Below are 18,333 nucleotides of genomic sequence, written 5' to 3' on the forward strand. Positions count from 1 at the left end.
CTGATGGATGGGCAATCCTGTAGCTGTTCATTGTTTTGCCTGCATTTCAACAGCACTCTTTATTCCATATTTTTTTTTCTAACAGTCTTTCGTATCTTCTGGCTGGTACAGAAAAAAATATACTTTGATAGGGATATATAGCAAAAATGCACAGAAACTGAATTTATTTTTCTGATGACAGCATTCTAGACCTCTCCCTTTATGTACAGACTGTCATTGAGTGCAAAGGCCTTAATTGTTGAGATGTTCCCCAAGGTCTCATTCATCTAAACGAGGGAAATACTAGCAGGTACCACAGCTTCCATTCACCCAAAGGCACAGGACTCCTTTCCATAGAAAGCAGAGTACAGGAAGTGGCTTGTGCACATAAATTCCTAACAGTCCACATACATACACCATACGGGGATATCTAGGACAACGAACAGAAAGCACTAAGGGCTCTGGACTGCAGTTCAATATCTCCTTGAAACTGGAACTCAGAACCTAGATGCTTTCTGAATTTAGAAAGAAATGCTTATACCTTTATTCTATCGTGCCAAAGCTGGCTGTCATTACCCAGTTGTGTTTTTTTTAAGTTGAACTCAATGCTGCTCAGGCAGTTTTAGCCAAGCATGGATGTTTAGCAGCAAGCACACTCCAAGAGACTTCAGCAAAAGGACACATCATTTCTGGATTCACAGTGGGTAGGAGATAGGCAGCTCACCAATAAAGCAGTGCTTCTGTAGCAGTAGCAAAGGCAGTTTTGTTGTATGTCAGGAATTAAAGTGAACAGTTTTGTGTTTTTTTTTTTTCTCCTAGATATCTCTCCTGAATTTAGGTGCCTAAATGTCATTTAAGCTATACCTTAGATGCCAGCATGTCATTTTAGGTGTTGTCCAAAGTTAAATATTCTGTGTATCTATCTTCTTTTCATATGCTGGAAAAGAGACAGAAATGATGCACATCTGGAAACTGTTGCTCTGTTGTTTACCACATCTACTTGTTCATGAATTAAATATTAAGCTGGTCCAAAAAGCATGGTTGAAAAGCAATGGCACATGGATAAGGAATCATAATGTGAGAATTTAGTACTCTGGATGCTCATATGACTTAACACAATTTATCTCTTGATTATTCCTGAGAAATTATTGTGACAAGAAAGAATGAGGAAAATAAAGTCAAAGGAACAGCTTTGTATACAGCTCCTCTCTCTCTCTTTTAAAATATTCAAATCTAAGGAGCTTAAAAAATAAATAAAGGGTCTTAAAGCACAAATAGGCAAAGTCAAAGAACAGGAATTTTACCCTCATCAGCTTTTCTGGTAATAATACATTAGTCTCAGCTCAGAGTGTAAGCATATCCAAGTATAAGATGGACATGGTTATTTTCTGTTATAATACTACCTTCATGGCTTTGTAATTTCTATGCAAGAATTTGATGTCTAGTTTAATTTTGTGATACTTTTTCTGGCCAGGGCTGCCCAACAGAAAACTAAGTAGAGAGTTCCAGGCTTCACTATATACTCCAGTTTCACTACCTTTTAAAATTTTGCTGTTTTACTCAAGAAATTGCCCTGGAATTGAGTTCATTGTGATGTCTGGTCAGATAAGACATACTTAGATTGATGTTTGGAATCTGACAGATAAGACAAAATCAATAATAATAATAAAAATATGGTGCTGGAGCTGCTTAGATATGCTACCATGTTTTGAGGGCATATCAAGGTTTCAGGGTGACAGGACTAAGGTTAGATTGAGAATGTGCGTATTGGCGTATTACCTATTTTTTTAATGCTCATTTACTTGTAATATACCAAGCCTTTGAGAAATGGCCTTCTGAAAGTTGGACACATATTAGCATGCCAGTAAAATCTGAAATAGCTGCCTGTAAAGATATAGTATATTTACAGTTGTGGATAAGCCTAAGTCTGCTTCTGGAATTGCTCAGCAATTTAAAATGCAACCTGATTCTATATAACTGGCATAATGATGTCATCAGCTCTGAACAGACACCTTCCTTGAGCCTAAACTAAAGTGCATGAGAACATCTTCATAATACAGATATTCTCTATTGATTGCACTCCTTCTGCAACATTCACAACCAGCTATGGTGACATCACTAGTCCTACATGATTTAGGAATTTGTTTTATTAGAAAAAAGCAGCTATTGTATTTTTATACATGTAAGTATGTATGTCTATACTGCAAGTCTCCATTGAATGCTGTCCAGATGTGCAAATGAACCACAAGATCCTATGAAAAACAATTTTCTATTTCTCATGAAGGGTGCTCATGAAGGGTTATCATTCTCTGACAGTGCTACTCTGAATATGCTAAGGTCTACTTCTCTAGAATTTAAAGGTTTGATTCTTCACTCATAAAGTCTCAGGCCACCCAGTGCTAAAGACAGACATGATCAAGGAAAACATTCTGTACAAAAGACTGTAGGATTTTAAAACCCCCCTATAATAAAACATTAACTATCATCCAGCATCTTTTCTTTAAATGACTTTTTAGTTTATAGTCATGGCAGTTCATAGCTTGATTAAATCCAATGAGCTTGGTCCATTTGCATTTAGTTATACTAGTGAAAACCTTAAGAAAAAGTGTTTACTTGGTTTCTTCCTAAGCATAACTTTTTCCCTTGAAAATACTTCTGTTTCTAAAGAACAGAACATCATTTGTAATAATTAGAAAATGAAAATGTTTCCTACATATGTAGATTCCAACACAGATCCAAAGAAAACATTAACATCTTAGGCTGGAGTGACTGTTACACTAATAAGGTTCCTCTGTTTAAAGAATAGCACATCAGGGGAGCATAATAGAGCTGTTCAAATGAATTCATTCAGTCTGGTATTTTCTGAATAAGGCGTTTGACAAATCCTGTTTTCTCATTCTAAGGACCCATTCAGCCTATGCACTGTCACCCAGGGGCATTGCCTATTGTTTGAAAGTAAAACCAAACATATGTAAGCTACTCTGAAACAATGGACGATATTTAGCACTGGCATAAACGTATGCATTGCCCCATGCAGCCAAAAGACTTATACCTTCCAAAATAAGTTTCCCGAGTGCTGCTGCAAAAACGATTTTATATTACCGAAGATGGTATCCCCTTCTTACAGGGAGAAGCAGAAAAAGGAGAAAGGCTGCCAAAAAGCTGCTAGGGCTTCCTGGTTCTCTTGTTAGTCTGAGCTATAACAGAGCAGGGAAGACAAATCCTACACCAACTAAGGCCTGACAGAGACATAGCAATGATATCTTTCCTTTTGTCTTCTCTGACAATTGTCCAGGCATGATTCTGCGCTGGAGCAGTGGCAGAACAGACAGCTCTGTTACAGCTGCCATCAATCCAGGTGTACTTCTGAAGGGAGACGAGAGTTAGACCCATAATGTTTACATTGCCTACAGTAAGTATAGCAAAGATGGATTGTCTCTCCTGATTTAAGAAAGACAGAGTAATGCTTTACAGGCTATTATAATAGAGCTTGTTCTTGTCTGGTTTTTGTCCTTGGTTGCACATTTTGCTATCAGTTTTCTGAGGACCCTCATAATAAAGTATTACTTTATTATTCATTGCTTAATCACAGGGTGTTAAGGATTTGACTAACCATATATAACCACACTACTGCAACACAATGTGACCCTTGCTTGCATTGCAGTGACTTCTGAGATTCTAAGCACAAACTCTCATGTAAATAAAAAATGATTTGATCACAAACAAGGCAGTTAATGGATTACTCTGACCACTATGAAGACTGTGAAGAAAGAAAAAAATCATTAACATGAACCTTTCGCTGAACTGCTATCGAGAAAGAAAAATATGTTCCTCTCACTCTCTGTTTTATATTACAAGCCAACTGGCTGTTCCTTGAACAAGAAAATAGGTTGTGGAAAATTTCCTCACAGTGCTGAGTCTGCCCCAAGATGGTAGCAACCAATTACCATTTTGTAACTATCTGCCAGGCCTATGTGAAGTGCACGACATCTATTCTGTATACAGCACCTTGAGAGAGATCTTATGAAAGATGCTGTGAGAGATCACAGCATTTTTATATTGTGCTCTATAGATCCTTGGCTAAATAGAGCCATACAATTCATGCCTGAAGTGAGTTGAGCATAGGTAGAAAAAGAACCTTAACAGAATCAGGCTGAAAGTAAGTTATATTTCATCATGGAAAGAAGGAAGTAAGTTAAAATGGAATAAGTTGTAACCAAACAGAAAAATAACATGGAGCATCCTGCAAAGCAAAGTAAATCACATTTCTAACAGAGAACAAACTGCAGATGGTGATGAGGTGGTTAAGAAAACAAAATCTGCAGAAACTCAGCTGGTTTTCTGTGTTTTTTCAATTCCATGCTTCCAAAAATCAAAATGTAAGATTTAAAAAATAGATTCCAAAACTTCAGTCATAATGGCACTATGATTAGATATTTATCCAAAACAAACACACATAGGAACGATGTTTTTTCAGCATTAGGTTGCAAAACAATTGGGCCAAGAAATTAAGGAGAAAGAATCTGAAGACTGTGTCAGCCATGCTGAATGGCTTCAGCTTTAACAGCTACTGCTATTTTTGGTGGACACATAAACATGCCTCGTTTATTACAAAACTGCTTTGAAACCGACCTGGAGATCAGAAACAGACTGGGGCTTCTAGGCACTGGGCCACATTGAATAACATCCCAGCTGGGAAATTACATCTGGGGAACTGTTTGTCCCCATGGCCTGTTTTCTCTTCTGTTTTTCTCACAGATGGCTGCAGGTTTTGTAGAGCTAATGTGCTTTGTTATGTTAATCATAAGAGACATCCCTCAGGAGTAAACAGCTTAGTTACACACCCGAGATTAAATATGCAGAAATACTACTTGTATTCCTTTCTCTGACACAACTGTTGTGTCCTGAGACCAAGACTGACTCTGTTAAGTGGCAGAGGACATCTGCAGCATGCAGACAGTTTCCCAGGAGAGAAGAAATCCGTGGAGACTACATGTATTGAAGCTTTATTTTTATGTATATCTCAGTGCTGGAACAGAAGTGGTGAAGCAGCAGGCAGGCAATCTCTTTTTTTCCAGAGAGCCTCCAGTCTACATCAATGTGTACTTGCCAAATCTCCTACTTCTCATGGTAAACTGCCGTTTCAGCTTGTTCTAGATCACTGATTTAGCTGTTCATCTGGAATTTCTCAGGTACTGAGGAGTCCAGCTGGGGTGGCAGCTGCCAGGCAGCCAGAAATCCTGGACACATAAATCATTGTACACGTAGAATGCATGCAGAGTGACACTGAGCAGGTGGAAGTCATCTGGGCACACAAGAGTAGGTATGACGCCCACAGAAGGTGCTGGATGGGTTGCACAGCGTGTGCTGCCTGAGTGCCCAGTTGCACATACTCAGCATATCCTGAGCATGTTAGACTCACTGCACTGCTCAAATTTCTATCCGTGAACGAAACCTTGGACCCTTATTTTTTTAATGTCAAGTATTGACAGATATGTTAATTCTTCATTCTCAGGGAGCTTTCCACATCAAGAGTGGACTCTGATCAAAGAACGAGATAAAGTGCAAATTCTCTTGCTGTCATTCCAAGTTATGTCTCTCGTGACGCAGAACTCAGTGTGTAATGTTTAAGGGCAGTATACAACACTTCCATAGGGTGAAACTCTTGCTTGTAAAATAAGAAAAAAGCACTGGAAAGACCAGGTGTCATACTTGTATCATTCCTGAAGACTAGGAATGAGAAAACATTTAAAGGTAATCACCTTTAAATAGAGGACAGTCCTAAAGTGACTGGCTGAGCGCACAATAACGGATTGCTCTCAACATCAGAAGGAGGCCGAGCAGCCTCAGTGGTATAAAGTTTGTTGAAATTGTGAATGCAGTTCAAGGAGGCAGCTTTGGAGACCTCAAAGGTGGATTATATTGCACTACGTTTCACAGTATAAGTGATATAATTTGTCTGTTTAAAACAATTACTACTATACCTACTCTTTGTTGCCCTTTATCAACTAAAACAATAAAGCCAAATGTGGAAATAATTTCAGAATTTTCTTTTCAATCGTTAGAGAAGTAGAACTCAAACTGACCTCAGTTAGAGTTTTTCTTGAGTAAGGATTTCAAGATTTCAGGTTCCACGGACTTTAAAGTTCTCTGCTGAGAACAGCGTTTCATACTAAGCTACCTGAAGAATGAAACGTTGTGGAATGATATATTGAGTTATCTGTTCATTAAATCTGCATACTGAATTCATTTATTTATGAGTTGTTTGCATCTCATTTGAACCAGATTTGCCTGTGGAATGTAACCTTTCTTCTTGGAGTTTCTCAATCCCTTTTTAAACCCAATCTTGCAGTTTTAATTCTGCACTAGTTATTTCCAGTAAAATTCACTGAGCACGTGTATCAGATACAAGTCTGCCTAAGTATTTCATATTTTCTGGAAATAAACTAGAACAGTGAATTATACTAATCAGCAGCTATGAAGTCTCAATGTTTATTTCCATAACAGAATAAGTATCTCAGAATATTACACTGAAGAATGGAATGCATTTCAAAACACAGTAATTTATTCCTTATTATAGCCTCACTTCATTTATGGCTGAAACCATGTCCAGTAAGCTAATATCTCTGACTTAGAACATTTATATTAATATAAAATCGGTAATACTACCAACAGTGTTGAGCTTTAAGAAAGAAACAGATTGATTTTGATGAATTTTCTTTTCATGTAGGAAATCATCACAGCGTTTTAATTTCATTTAGATTCCACATAAAGCACGGAATTTTTCTTCAACAGAAAAATTCTGTCCTTCCTAAGTACATATACTTCTTCAGGAAAAGTTTGAAAAATGCTTTTTGCTCATGAATGACCTCTCCCAATTCTTTCAGTCCATATAATCATGGCCTAAAATATGCAGAACATTCCTAATATCATCCTTGGGATTCTACTTCTTGACTAAGTGATGCTCCTTTTTCAAAGTAATTTATTGCCTGCATATGAAGCTAAAATAACATAGATATACAATGTAGCCAATAGAGTGCTCTCAGACCATCTCTGCCTGAAAAACATCATTTCATCTTATTTAACGTCTTATCTATGCAAAAAAGTTGCTATCAGTTCCCTTCATAAAATTGTGCAGGTATAAAGAAAAACTTTGCATGAAATATTTTTACTTTGGATTTTAAAAGCAGGTCTACTTTTTTTATTTTTACTTTTACTTTTTTTATATTTTTTATGTATATGGACATAGAGTCTTGTACATAGAGGAAAAGACGATGATAAATTCAGGTTTTACATTATTTACGTTCTGATTAGGTTTTACATCTAATCTTGCATTCACAGAAATAACAGTGCAAAGTACAAGGCAGTAAATCAGAATCAATACTACCCTTGAGCACTGCTCTGTTTTGTCCTCACTCTCCTCCAGTCCTCACCATTTCAGTACAGCACTCCCTTAACTGTGATACATAAGGTCAATTATTTGAATAATTTGCAAGGAAATTAAACAAAGACTTTTTAATGATCTTGCTTTGCAATACTAAGACATGCCCTCACTAAAGATTATAATTGGCTTTGGTATCCTATGATCTTGTGCACTAAAATCAAAGCCTGAAATGAGGCAGAGCAGTGCAACATCTCAACATTCCTGTGGGTATAGCTGCATCACCAACATCACGTACACATAATCCAGCCACCTACCCTTTTTCATTCTGAGAATGCCTGCTTCCTCACGCAGTTATTACTCCCACATGAGCTTGCCCTTCCTCTCCCAGGTTCAATCATAATGTTAGCTGATTTCTGGACAAACTAGAAACAACAGCTGCTTCCTTTTGGGCACTAAAAACTATTTAGTATACTTTTTTTTTTTCCTTTAGAAAAAAACTAAATCTAATAGTGGTATAAATACCCCAAAATAGACATTTATAGGGATGAACTGGAAATCTTTACTGATCTTAAACGCATTTAAAGTAGCCCATTCTTGTACACAGGCAACTTTCTTAGTCACTAAATTCTGAATGACTATATCAGTTTCATTTACACTGAAAACAGTATTTTTAATTTCCCCAACTCTAATGTGCTGTGTGATCAATGTAGTAGCAGTTGGGCCTTTTTTGTTGTTATTTAATGCCTTGCAGTTTGTTCAGATGGAGACTTCTCCTTACTGTCAGAATCCTTTCACCCAGATTGTTCTTGGTAATGGCATAAAACCACCTTGTTGATAACAGTGTCGTAGAAATAAAACTCCTGCTAACCCTGATAAGGAGTTTTTACTTCAGAGGTTTTGTCTTTGTTCTCATCATCCGGCTTTACTTTAATTGGAAATATATTAAATTTATTTTCTCCGTCTTTATTTCGATCCACAAGCTTTTTCTTCTTACTTTCTCCACCTGTCCTGCTGAGGAAGGGGAATGAGAGAGTGGCTGGATGGGAGTCTAGCAGCCAGCCAAAGGTTGATCCATCTCAATAGGGTAGGAAAGATCACTTAATTTTTTTGCAAGAAGAAATTCTACACCTTCACTATTCTGAAATCAAATCACTGGCTTCAGCATCAAATTGTCTTCACTAAGTCTTTTTCAGTAATACCAAAAGGATCTATAGTTCTTGTTAGAGACATTAACTATTTGGAAATGATACAATATAAAACCAATTGCAGTGGTACAGTATGTTTTTTCACAAGAAAATAAACTTTTAAATTTTCTTTTTTAGCCAATGGAATACACATTTTTAAAGTTCTTAATGTTGGACTAGAAAGGCAAAAATTTACTTGTATGTCAGTGCTGGCCCACTTTCCACTTCTCCTACGCTGGTTACAGAGTTCTCATTTGCTCCTTGACCTCTCAGTTCTTTCTTTCTAGTTTTACTCATGTTGGTTTTCTGTGTTTGTCTTTTAAAGTCTAGTCCTTGGGTACATCCTCCAGTCATATGTAAACAATTCTGAATAGTTCACTCAAATCAATCCAGAGATGTCTAGATGTTCAAAATTCATACTTCATTTCTCTGCCTTTTGATGGGGTATTTATGCAGTACATTGACTTTCAAAAAGACGTGTCCCTCAATGCTTGCACCACAGCCCTCTGCTCCTTTATCTGCGCCTATACAGAGGTTTGTGTGATAATGCAGTAAATAGAACCACTAAAATGATCTGGCTTAAAAACACTTCCCTCTTTTTCTTCTTTTTTTTTTTTTTTTAAAGTATCAGAAAAGACAATTTTCATCCTACAATATAATTTACCTTCTTATTTCTAGGATGTCATTGTGAAAAGTAAGCATTATGAAAAATCTAAGACATTTATATTATTTTCCATAAAAATAATTTAAAAATCTCTGCATTCTCTGCAGTGCTATTAAACATAAAAGGAGATAGAATACAGGAATATGTGTTATAGTAGCAAAGAGGCATGCTAGCCACAATGTTTCATTTCTGATATTATAGCCACTCTACACTTAAACTCCAGCTTACATCTAGACATTGTTTTCCTTAATCTTTTTGTGCAAGCAATAACACCAGCAAAAGCCTAGCATGAAAATCTCTTGCAAATTTATTTTTCCAGCTCTAACTTCCTGATGCTTTTGAAATGCTAGTGGTTGGAGTATTCTATCGACTTTTAACTGTAAAACACTATTATTTCCAAAGTCAGCATGAAAGGGTATTTATGACATAAAAGTTACATCCAGCTGCTGTCACTATCTCAAAATATAATCAGACTGCATGAAATGGGCTCTGTGGCCTCTGTAGTGCATAGTTTTATACTATTAAGTGTACCTTAGGAATAACAGAAACTGATATTGATGGGATCTGTTCTTGATTGTGTACAACAAGGCAGTCAGTAATGCTTACAGAAACCAAAACAACAATAAAAGTAAATTAAAGATCTAGTTGCAGGCTGCAGATGACTCTTATTTCTCCTACTACATTTTGAGTAAAAATTTGGCAGGTTAGTAACCTTACTTCGCATCTTTAATGGTCTTCTGAGTATGTATGCTATGATGAGACAGACTTAACTGAAAAATTGTTTCAGGCTGCTAAACCACATAAACTAGTGTAATTGCCTTGGCTAAGCTGAATAAGCCAGAAAGTATCATAGTGGAAACAAAGATTTAATAATTGTTAGAGAGGTGCTAATAGGTAGATTTATTAACATTTATTAACAACTAGGATCAAAAGAAGGCTAGATAGGAGGAAAGGATAGATTAATAAAATATAGTATTTATATTAACCAGAGTGCTAATTTTCACATGCTGAATAAAGTTATGCAGAAAAAATTGAAGGGAGGACTGTACACTATGATCACTCTCAAGCTTCAGACAACCTCCACAGTAGGTTTCCAAATTGAAAATTAATTTTGCTAGTTTCCATTTATCTTTTTTGGTAGTAAAATGAAAAAATAGTATTTTCATTTAATTCATACTGTAGTCCTACTGTATAAGCAAGAGATTCCATCTATATATTCATATATCCTTTTATAGCTATCCTTATGCTGATCTATGCAGATTATACAGGTGTACACTACTTTGTGGATGGTTTTTAAACACTGAGGTCTGAAGCTATTTCACTTCTCACACTGAAGAACGTAACCAAAAACAAATTTTAAAACAGATGCTCTTAATTGCAGCAAAATCCATACTCTACTGGACTATAGCTACCAGAAGTTTTGCCTAACTTACTGGGGAAAAATCCCACAGCAATTCAGTCCAAACCAAGGATTTCTTTTAGACTTTGATGGGATCCATGGAAACAGAGTCTTGAGAGGCTATATCTACATTGCTATATTACATTATTTCTGAAAGCTACCACAGTAGACTCCTGCAAATCTCAAGACCACACAAGTCTTGTCCCAGCATGACACTACGAGTGCTACCTTCAGAATTGGCATGTGTACCACCACTTCTTGTTCTTGTCTTCCACACCCTCCAAACATTTGCTCTAACCGTAAGACATTTGCAACAGATATAAGATGTATATAAGGTGGCTGCTCGGCTCCTGTCTTCAGGCAGTGCAGTCGCAGCTCCAGGCACTGAGAAAGATGTGCTTGTGTGTGGCTGCTTATTGCTGGTGTTCACTATGCCTGCTTCAAATGGATTTCAACTTCAGCAAGAGAAAGAAGTTTGACACTCAGTGCTGGGTTTGGCTCTACCTCATTTAGGCCAAGAAATCTCTTGGGCTTATCACAGATGAGTAAATCTAGGAGACAGAAGTAAATCAGGACAACGTGGACTTTGAGATGGCAGCAGAGAAAAAGTAGTATCCTGATGTGATGGCTCATGTTCACACCTTTGCACACTGCTGCTTAAAAGCTGCAGGCATTATTCACCTTGGAGATGCTTCCCGTTACTCGGAGAATAACATCCGTTGTCCTCCACAGTACGTTTAATCTGCTTTTCCAAGTTTACCAGAGGGAAAAGCTTGCTTGACAGGATTTCAGTGAGCTTATATGGACACTGAAGAGACCCATAGTTGCAAGGTAGGTATCGAAATTCTAGTTGCATGGGTCAATCTGTGGATATCCATGCACAAGTTCTGTACTGACATTCCTGTCCTGGTCATTCTGAAGGAGACAAATAAGCCTACTGAGAGAAGGCAGGTTGATTCAAGTGTAAAGTCTTATAGAAATAACCTGATGTTCAGAACACTGTTGCAGCAGAGCTCAGCACCTGATGTCTGTGGTTCTAGACCCTTTCCAAACATCCTTCGTGCTGTGGTTTCAAAACACAGTGCCAACATGGCTGAGGCTTTCCTCATAGCTGACATAACTTTAAATATACTGCATAATATCTCTGAGGGACTTGTGGTATACCTGAATGTGACTGGGAGGGGAATCTGGTAGCAGCTACCATTCATGACCACAGAGAATATAATCATGGTGAAAGTACAGAGAACCTGTCAGGAGTGCCATGAGATTTTTATCCTTTCCCAGAAGTCAACCGCTGTTGTAATACAAGAAGTGATATAATGACTTCATTGTCCATGTCTGTGCTGGTGCCACCCAAAGAGGAAGGAGATAGATAGAAACTGAGAGCAAGGTCTACACCACTGGACCTGAATGCCAGATTATTTTTAAATCCAGTGCCTCACAGTCTGTATCCGGAATCTTGAAGAGACTTGGTTCACCTGAATGTTTGCATACAGAAGGACATAGACCTGATCTCCAAGGACTTCAGGGATAGAGGACAAAACTATGTTTCACATCTGACAGTCTGGATAGCCAATTTTTAGGAAAGATGGTACAGGCTTGGGATCAACAAAACTCAGAAACCAACTAGGAACATATCAAAGGCTGCTAGGAGGATCACATAAGACCTAGCTTGGGATTGAACATATCGATAATTGAATTTTGGCTTTGAACAATATGAAACTGGAAGCCAAGCATTTATCATTTGGGGCCCTGAAGTAAAAAAATTGTGAAAACTCCCACCAAACAGAGGCCTCCTCAAAATTGCTTTAATTAATCTGTACAAAGCAAGTGCAGAGGGGTAATTCACAATGAAATTTTCTTTTATCAGAAGCTATATAAGTTTACAGATAAATACAATCTTTAATCCATAGATATCACAACCTGAAATTATGTTTTTCTATCCTTTTATCCCAAAATAAAACTCAGAAAATCCAATGTTAATATCTTAACTTCTCCTTTTGATAAATTTCACACATCCTGTCAAGTAAAGAAGGGAGCTGTTTAAAACATTATGGTATACGAAATAATCAAAATTGGTACATAAAATTACTACTGCTGTCATCAGCTAAGAATTTACCTGACTGGAAAGCTTAGTAATGCATTGACTTTTCTTTTAGAAACTAGAATCTCTTCCCGTATCCTCTGAATGCTGTGATTTCATCAGCTAAAAGGTAAAATGAAGGTAAAATGTACTCACTTATTTTGTTTCTCACTTCATTTAATTTTTCTCCAAGGCATTTAGCTTCAGCAAACCTGTCAATGCAAGTACAATGATATAGAATTATTCTAAAGAACAACTAGTTAAACTGGTTGTTAACTATAAAACACAGAATTATTCACGACAACTTTTTTATTTGTGAGTAGAACTAGTTGGAAACAATTTTCCATCAGAAAAGACTGTCTGGCCTAAAAAACCACTTCTGAAAGAAACCATAAATCAAATGGGTTTACTAAACAGAAAAAAAAAAAGACTTTTTTAGTTTTAAAAATTATGTTATTTCTATTCAAATGATTGGATTATCTTAAATATTCATATTACACTACACTATTAATTTTAATATGCTACATTACTAACTTGCAACATTTTAAAACATAGCTATATAAAAGTAAAAGAAAAAAACTCCAAGCAAAGTCAAAACAAACTGTTTGAAAGTATTAGAACTTCTGCTCACCAGGAATTTTCATATTTCAGCCTGTAATTTGCATATTGCTGAGGATCACTGCTTGTGTTGTGTGAAAATACACATCCCAATCACTAAGAAACCTCTCAAACAGAAATATAATAAAGTATAACAAAACTAAATTATTCTGTTCTTCTACAGATAGTCCTTATGTGAATGCAAACTTTCAGATGATATTCAGCTACTGCTCAAATACCGATATGAGCCAAAGCCAGCCATATGCAATCAGTAAAATATGCAATTAGTAAGCAAGCAGCAGGCTCAGAAGGATAGAAACAAATCAATGAATCAGGGTTTGATAACTCCCTTTTTGTAGTATGTAAATAGTTTGACCTCATAATAAGAATGGAAATGAGTTTTTTTAAAATGTGAAATTCCTACCAGGTATGTTTCTAAACTAATTCACTGATCACTTCCTCATTCTATTCAAATAATCAAACCTTCACATGGTATGTAAAATATTCTAATGATCAGAAGTTTCTTTTTTAGTTTGTAGCATGGTGTTGCAGTGATGCTTACTTCAGTGTTGTTAAACGTCCTGCTCACTGTATATCTTGCTCCTTAGGAAATGTGTCGTATCTAAGTATATCCTTAACAGCTGCATACAGAGCCTTATAAATTCACTTACATTCTCTACATTCCCTATAGTCTACTAGAATTTGAGGCCTTCTCCTTTTGAGCTTTTTTCTGTCAGTTTTCTGATCTATGACAGCAGTTGCTGCCATAATTATTCTCTTACACTTATTTAACTCAGTACTATCTAAAACTCTTTAGGGTAAATGGCACAGGTATCAGGCTTTCAAATGCCAAGTATGTTCTGCTGTAAAAATAATGACAGTCAATTCAATGCACAATGGCAAAGTCTTCAGAGTCTCTGAGAGAACTGAGGCTTGTTCAAGGAAACATCCATTATAACAGTCTAAATAGTAATAGTTTAAAACATGGAAGGATGATTCGTTCCATCCTGACGTTTGTTGTAGGTCATTAGGCTCCTTGTGAAATTCTGAATTGTTACTTGGATGTGTACGAGTTCAACCTTGCAGAATGCGCAGAACTGTAATACTTAGTTGTTAAGCAAGCCTTCAGCTGATCCAGAAGAGTCTTAGTCTAGCCAAAGTAACTGAGGAAATTCACAAATTGTATTTCTGCCTAACTCAAATAATGGCAAATTAGAGTCGAGAAACACAACTTCCCCTTGGGGAGGCAGGGTTTGGAAAATTAACCTTTCTCAGATAGTCCATTTCCCTGTAAAACTGGAACAAGTTAGGATCTCAGGTGCCCACATTTGTATCTACTCACGAACATTTGCTTTCAAGGCTGAATGCAACATGGCTAAATGGCTGAAGCTGGAGGGTTCCTCAGCACTTACTATTTCTTACATAAAGAAGGCAGAAAGCTTTGAAGCATCTGCAAGCTGTTGATACAAGCTTTTTTCACTGATATTGGCTTAGAGCACCCAAGCAGGTCTTGAATATTATGTAAAGATCAAAAGGAAACACCCCAAAGTACCTCTGCTGCCATGAGCCAAATACTAAGTTAATCAATGACTAATGCCTGAGGCAAATCTCCTGTTGACTATTGACTGATTCATGTTCACAGAGAGATTTACCTGGACAAGTTGAAGCCAGCTATCTATCCAGCCCTCATTCATAGGCTACTGCCAATAGCTGAATGGGCCATGCATCTATTTCTCAAACACCACAGTTGATAAAATGGCACAATAACAAAAACTGAAATTTGGCATTCATTTATGACAGCCCAACAAATTCCACCTGTGACCACAAATCACAGTCAAACAAAATAAACCAGATAAAGACATGACTCCAATATTGAAAGGGAAAAGGCTATTTCTGATAATCCTGTAATAAAAAGGTGATATTACCTAGCATAAAGGTGATTGATATTGTTACAAATAGTGATGAGTGAATGATTACATTGTTAGCTGAAAAGAGTTCAGAAAGGCTGAAGTTGCCAAATCATGGCTTCTATTACCTACAATACAAATATTCCATGATGAAACCCGCAAGTGAATTTAGCCACTGATTTTATTGGAACAAGTATTTTGTACAAATTTCAATCTTTGAATGCAAATACCAGTAATTAAAAATGAACATTTTGGAAAAAAAAAAATCTCTAACTCATAATGCAAACCAAGACAAACTCAGAGGCTGTCTAATGGAGACATTTACTAAACTAAATGAATATTCAATTAGTTTTAATTATTAAAAATTACAACAAGTGACCTAAGTGAAACATCCTTTCCATGAAACTCATCCACAGATACTGAAAAAACAAGTTAGCTGCTAACCAGCTGAAACACAGAAAGCAAGGAAAGAAGAAAGTGGAAAAAATTAACGAAGAACAACAAAATCGAAACTAGATTTACATCACACCTGTAAGTCCAGCAGCATTTTTATGCTGGAAACATTGACTAGGATGGGATTTAAAAGCTTCATGCAGTATGCAATATTACATTGGAGTGGCTTAGCTGGGAAGATTTCTTGACAGCATATTTCACCCAAAAATGAGAAGCATTTCTCCTCCTCAGAGAAGCAATGCTACAAGAACATGGTTGCATTGAGAAACAGGATATTATTAAATTCTCTGGAATTCAAGTATAAGAAGTTCAAATTGCAGAAATTTGATTCTATCTAGGCATAAACAGATTTTTTATTTTTAAGCAGGGCAGCAGTTACTGATGTACAGAAGAAAAATGAAAAAGGATTGCTTTGTATTAACTCCAAACTAAGCTGTAGAAGATCACCTTTTTTATCTTACAAAGCCACTTCCCATAGGCAAACATCCTAACAGAACAGTTTGAATCTATTGTCTTTCGTTTGAACAGTAAGTCAGTAAATGAGCTTTAGAGAGAAATTATCCTTAACTATACGTTCCCCTACTTTTTAAATCCAGAGATGCTACTGAGTTACAGTACTCAGCTACTGCCTCTGTTAAGAGCTCTGAAGTAGTAGGAGAAAAGTTTTATGTTAAAAACAGTATTTATTTTACATATATATTTTTAATCAAGACAAATACTTTTCAGTATTTGATTTAATCAACTGATTGCATTTGATTGTTTCTACACAGATAGTTACAGAAAAAAAAATTGTATATGTACCACTATGTATATTCAAATCTATATGAATAATTTCAGAGCCCAAGCAACAGTTGGAGCCTTCATAGTCAGACTTCCAACTAGGCTCACTGACAGTTCACCATTCAATTAATATAAGAATGATATAATTAGTAAGCCAAAAAACTCTACCCAAAATACTGAAAGAAAAAAAATAAGACAGCTAAAAATAAGTAATTTGTGAACCAAATACTGTTTGCGGTATGACAGAAGTGGTTATGCAACTACAAACAAAATTATTAACATGAGAGGCCGACATATAAACGGAAGTTACAGTAACCTTTAAACATGTGGTGTCCACACACTTCTTCCTGTGCAATTTGAACACTGGCTGGGTAACAGAGCATTTATGTAACTGGTAGTTCAGAGGCTGTATTCCAAATTACAGACTGGACTTGGTATATATCCATTTTAATGAACTTGGTAAACTTGGAGCTATAGGCATCCTTGCTAAAAATGACTGCAAATAGCAGGGGGAAACTGTCTTGCTTCACATTAGCACTGATTTCAGCAATCAGCTGATGCATATTATAGGTGTTACCCAAGCCATTAGTCTGAATTTCTTTGTTCTTTAGGGAAAGTAAATCTGGAGTCAGACTTTGTGGGTTCTCCCATCTCTATTACATGTCTGAAACCAGAAGGAAATACTGGTTTTGTTTCATAGTAATAACAAACAGAGAAAATATGAAGCATTGTGATTAACTAAAGGAAATTCAGGGCATGGCTCAGAACTGTATTGCTCCCATCATCATGCCGTGACCATGAAGTGTTCTGCTCAATAGACAGCCAGGTTGGATGAGGCTTTGTGCAACCTCTTTTAGGGAATGGTGTCCCCGCCCATGGCAGGGGGGTTGGAACTAAATGATCTTTAAGGTTCCTTCCAACCCAAAAAATTCTATGATTCTATGATTTATGTAGTGATGATGCAGTACTGTGGCATCATCTGATACACTGATCAGAAGAAAGGCACTACTAAACATCCAATTTACAGGGATAGATTTTTATATACATCTAATACCTTGGCAATTTTTATCCCTGTAGCTAAGTTACAGACCCAGGTAGAAAGTTAACCAGTTCAGAAAAGTGATGTATAGCAAGATTTTGAATAAGTAACAGAGATGTGGAGATGATTTCTTGCCTCAATCTCATTGAAGTAAATGAGTATAAGACTCCAGTGATCCTGAAAACAATATCTTTTGTGTCTACTAAGTGGGAAAATTGTGTTCTTAAGAAAGTAGAAGAAAGCAGAAGTCTGGAGAAGAAGAAAATCCCAGGACAAAAAAAAAAGGAAAAAGAAAAAAAAAACCTGTTATAGGAAACATTAGTTACAAGGGTAGATTGAGAGATCTGCTTTTGGCATCTTTAATCTCAAAACCTTGTGTTTTTCTTGCAGTAGGAGGAGGGTTAACACTTGAAAAACTGACACTGAAACAGTATTGCTATCCAATCAACATGGTCAAGTGTTGGTGGCTTAGTTTCTGACATGTTTAAAATCTGCTTTAGGAAAATTCATGTTTTCAATGTTTTGCCATTCTCACTGTCTTCTCTGGAAGATGTTGAAGCGTTTTGTCAGCATTAAAAATAAACCTTGAGGAGGAAAGTATTATTTCTGGTTTTGAGTGCAAAACTGGCAGAGGGAAGCTAAAGTCACTTGGCGAACAAGTTAGGAACAACAGACAAAAGCATATGTTAAACATCTCCTAACTTACTGTCCAACTCAGTACCAAAGCCAGTAAAGCATTTTTGACAGAAGAAATTGCAGTAATTGATTCAGACACATGGATCTTACTTCCTCTAGTTAATTAATGATCATGAATGCCATTTACCATATTGCTTCAACATGGCTATGAAGATAATATTAATAAAA

General features: G+C 36.5%; 1 protein-coding gene and 1 pseudogene across 1 annotated transcript in view; one reads left to right on the top strand and one right to left on the bottom strand.

Annotated features, from left to right (window-relative positions):
- Positions 1 to 18,333, bottom strand: part of KIF6 (kinesin family member 6) — a 164,891-nt gene that overhangs the window by 36,800 nt on the left and 109,758 nt on the right. The window contains exon 15 of the mRNA XM_086626191.1: positions 12,850 to 12,905. Coding sequence (XP_086482317.1) covers positions 12,850 to 12,905 — 56 coding nt within the window. The remainder of the gene's footprint in view (positions 1 to 12,849; positions 12,906 to 18,333) is intronic.
- Positions 5,305 to 11,930, top strand: LOC147529274 (adenylosuccinate lyase pseudogene; annotated as a pseudogene).

The sequence above is a fragment of the Tauraco erythrolophus genome, chromosome 2 (genome assembly GCF_009769465.1).
Source record: "Tauraco erythrolophus isolate bTauEry1 chromosome 2, bTauEry1.pri, whole genome shotgun sequence".
NCBI classification, from domain to species: domain Eukaryota; kingdom Metazoa; phylum Chordata; class Aves; order Musophagiformes; family Musophagidae; genus Tauraco; species Tauraco erythrolophus.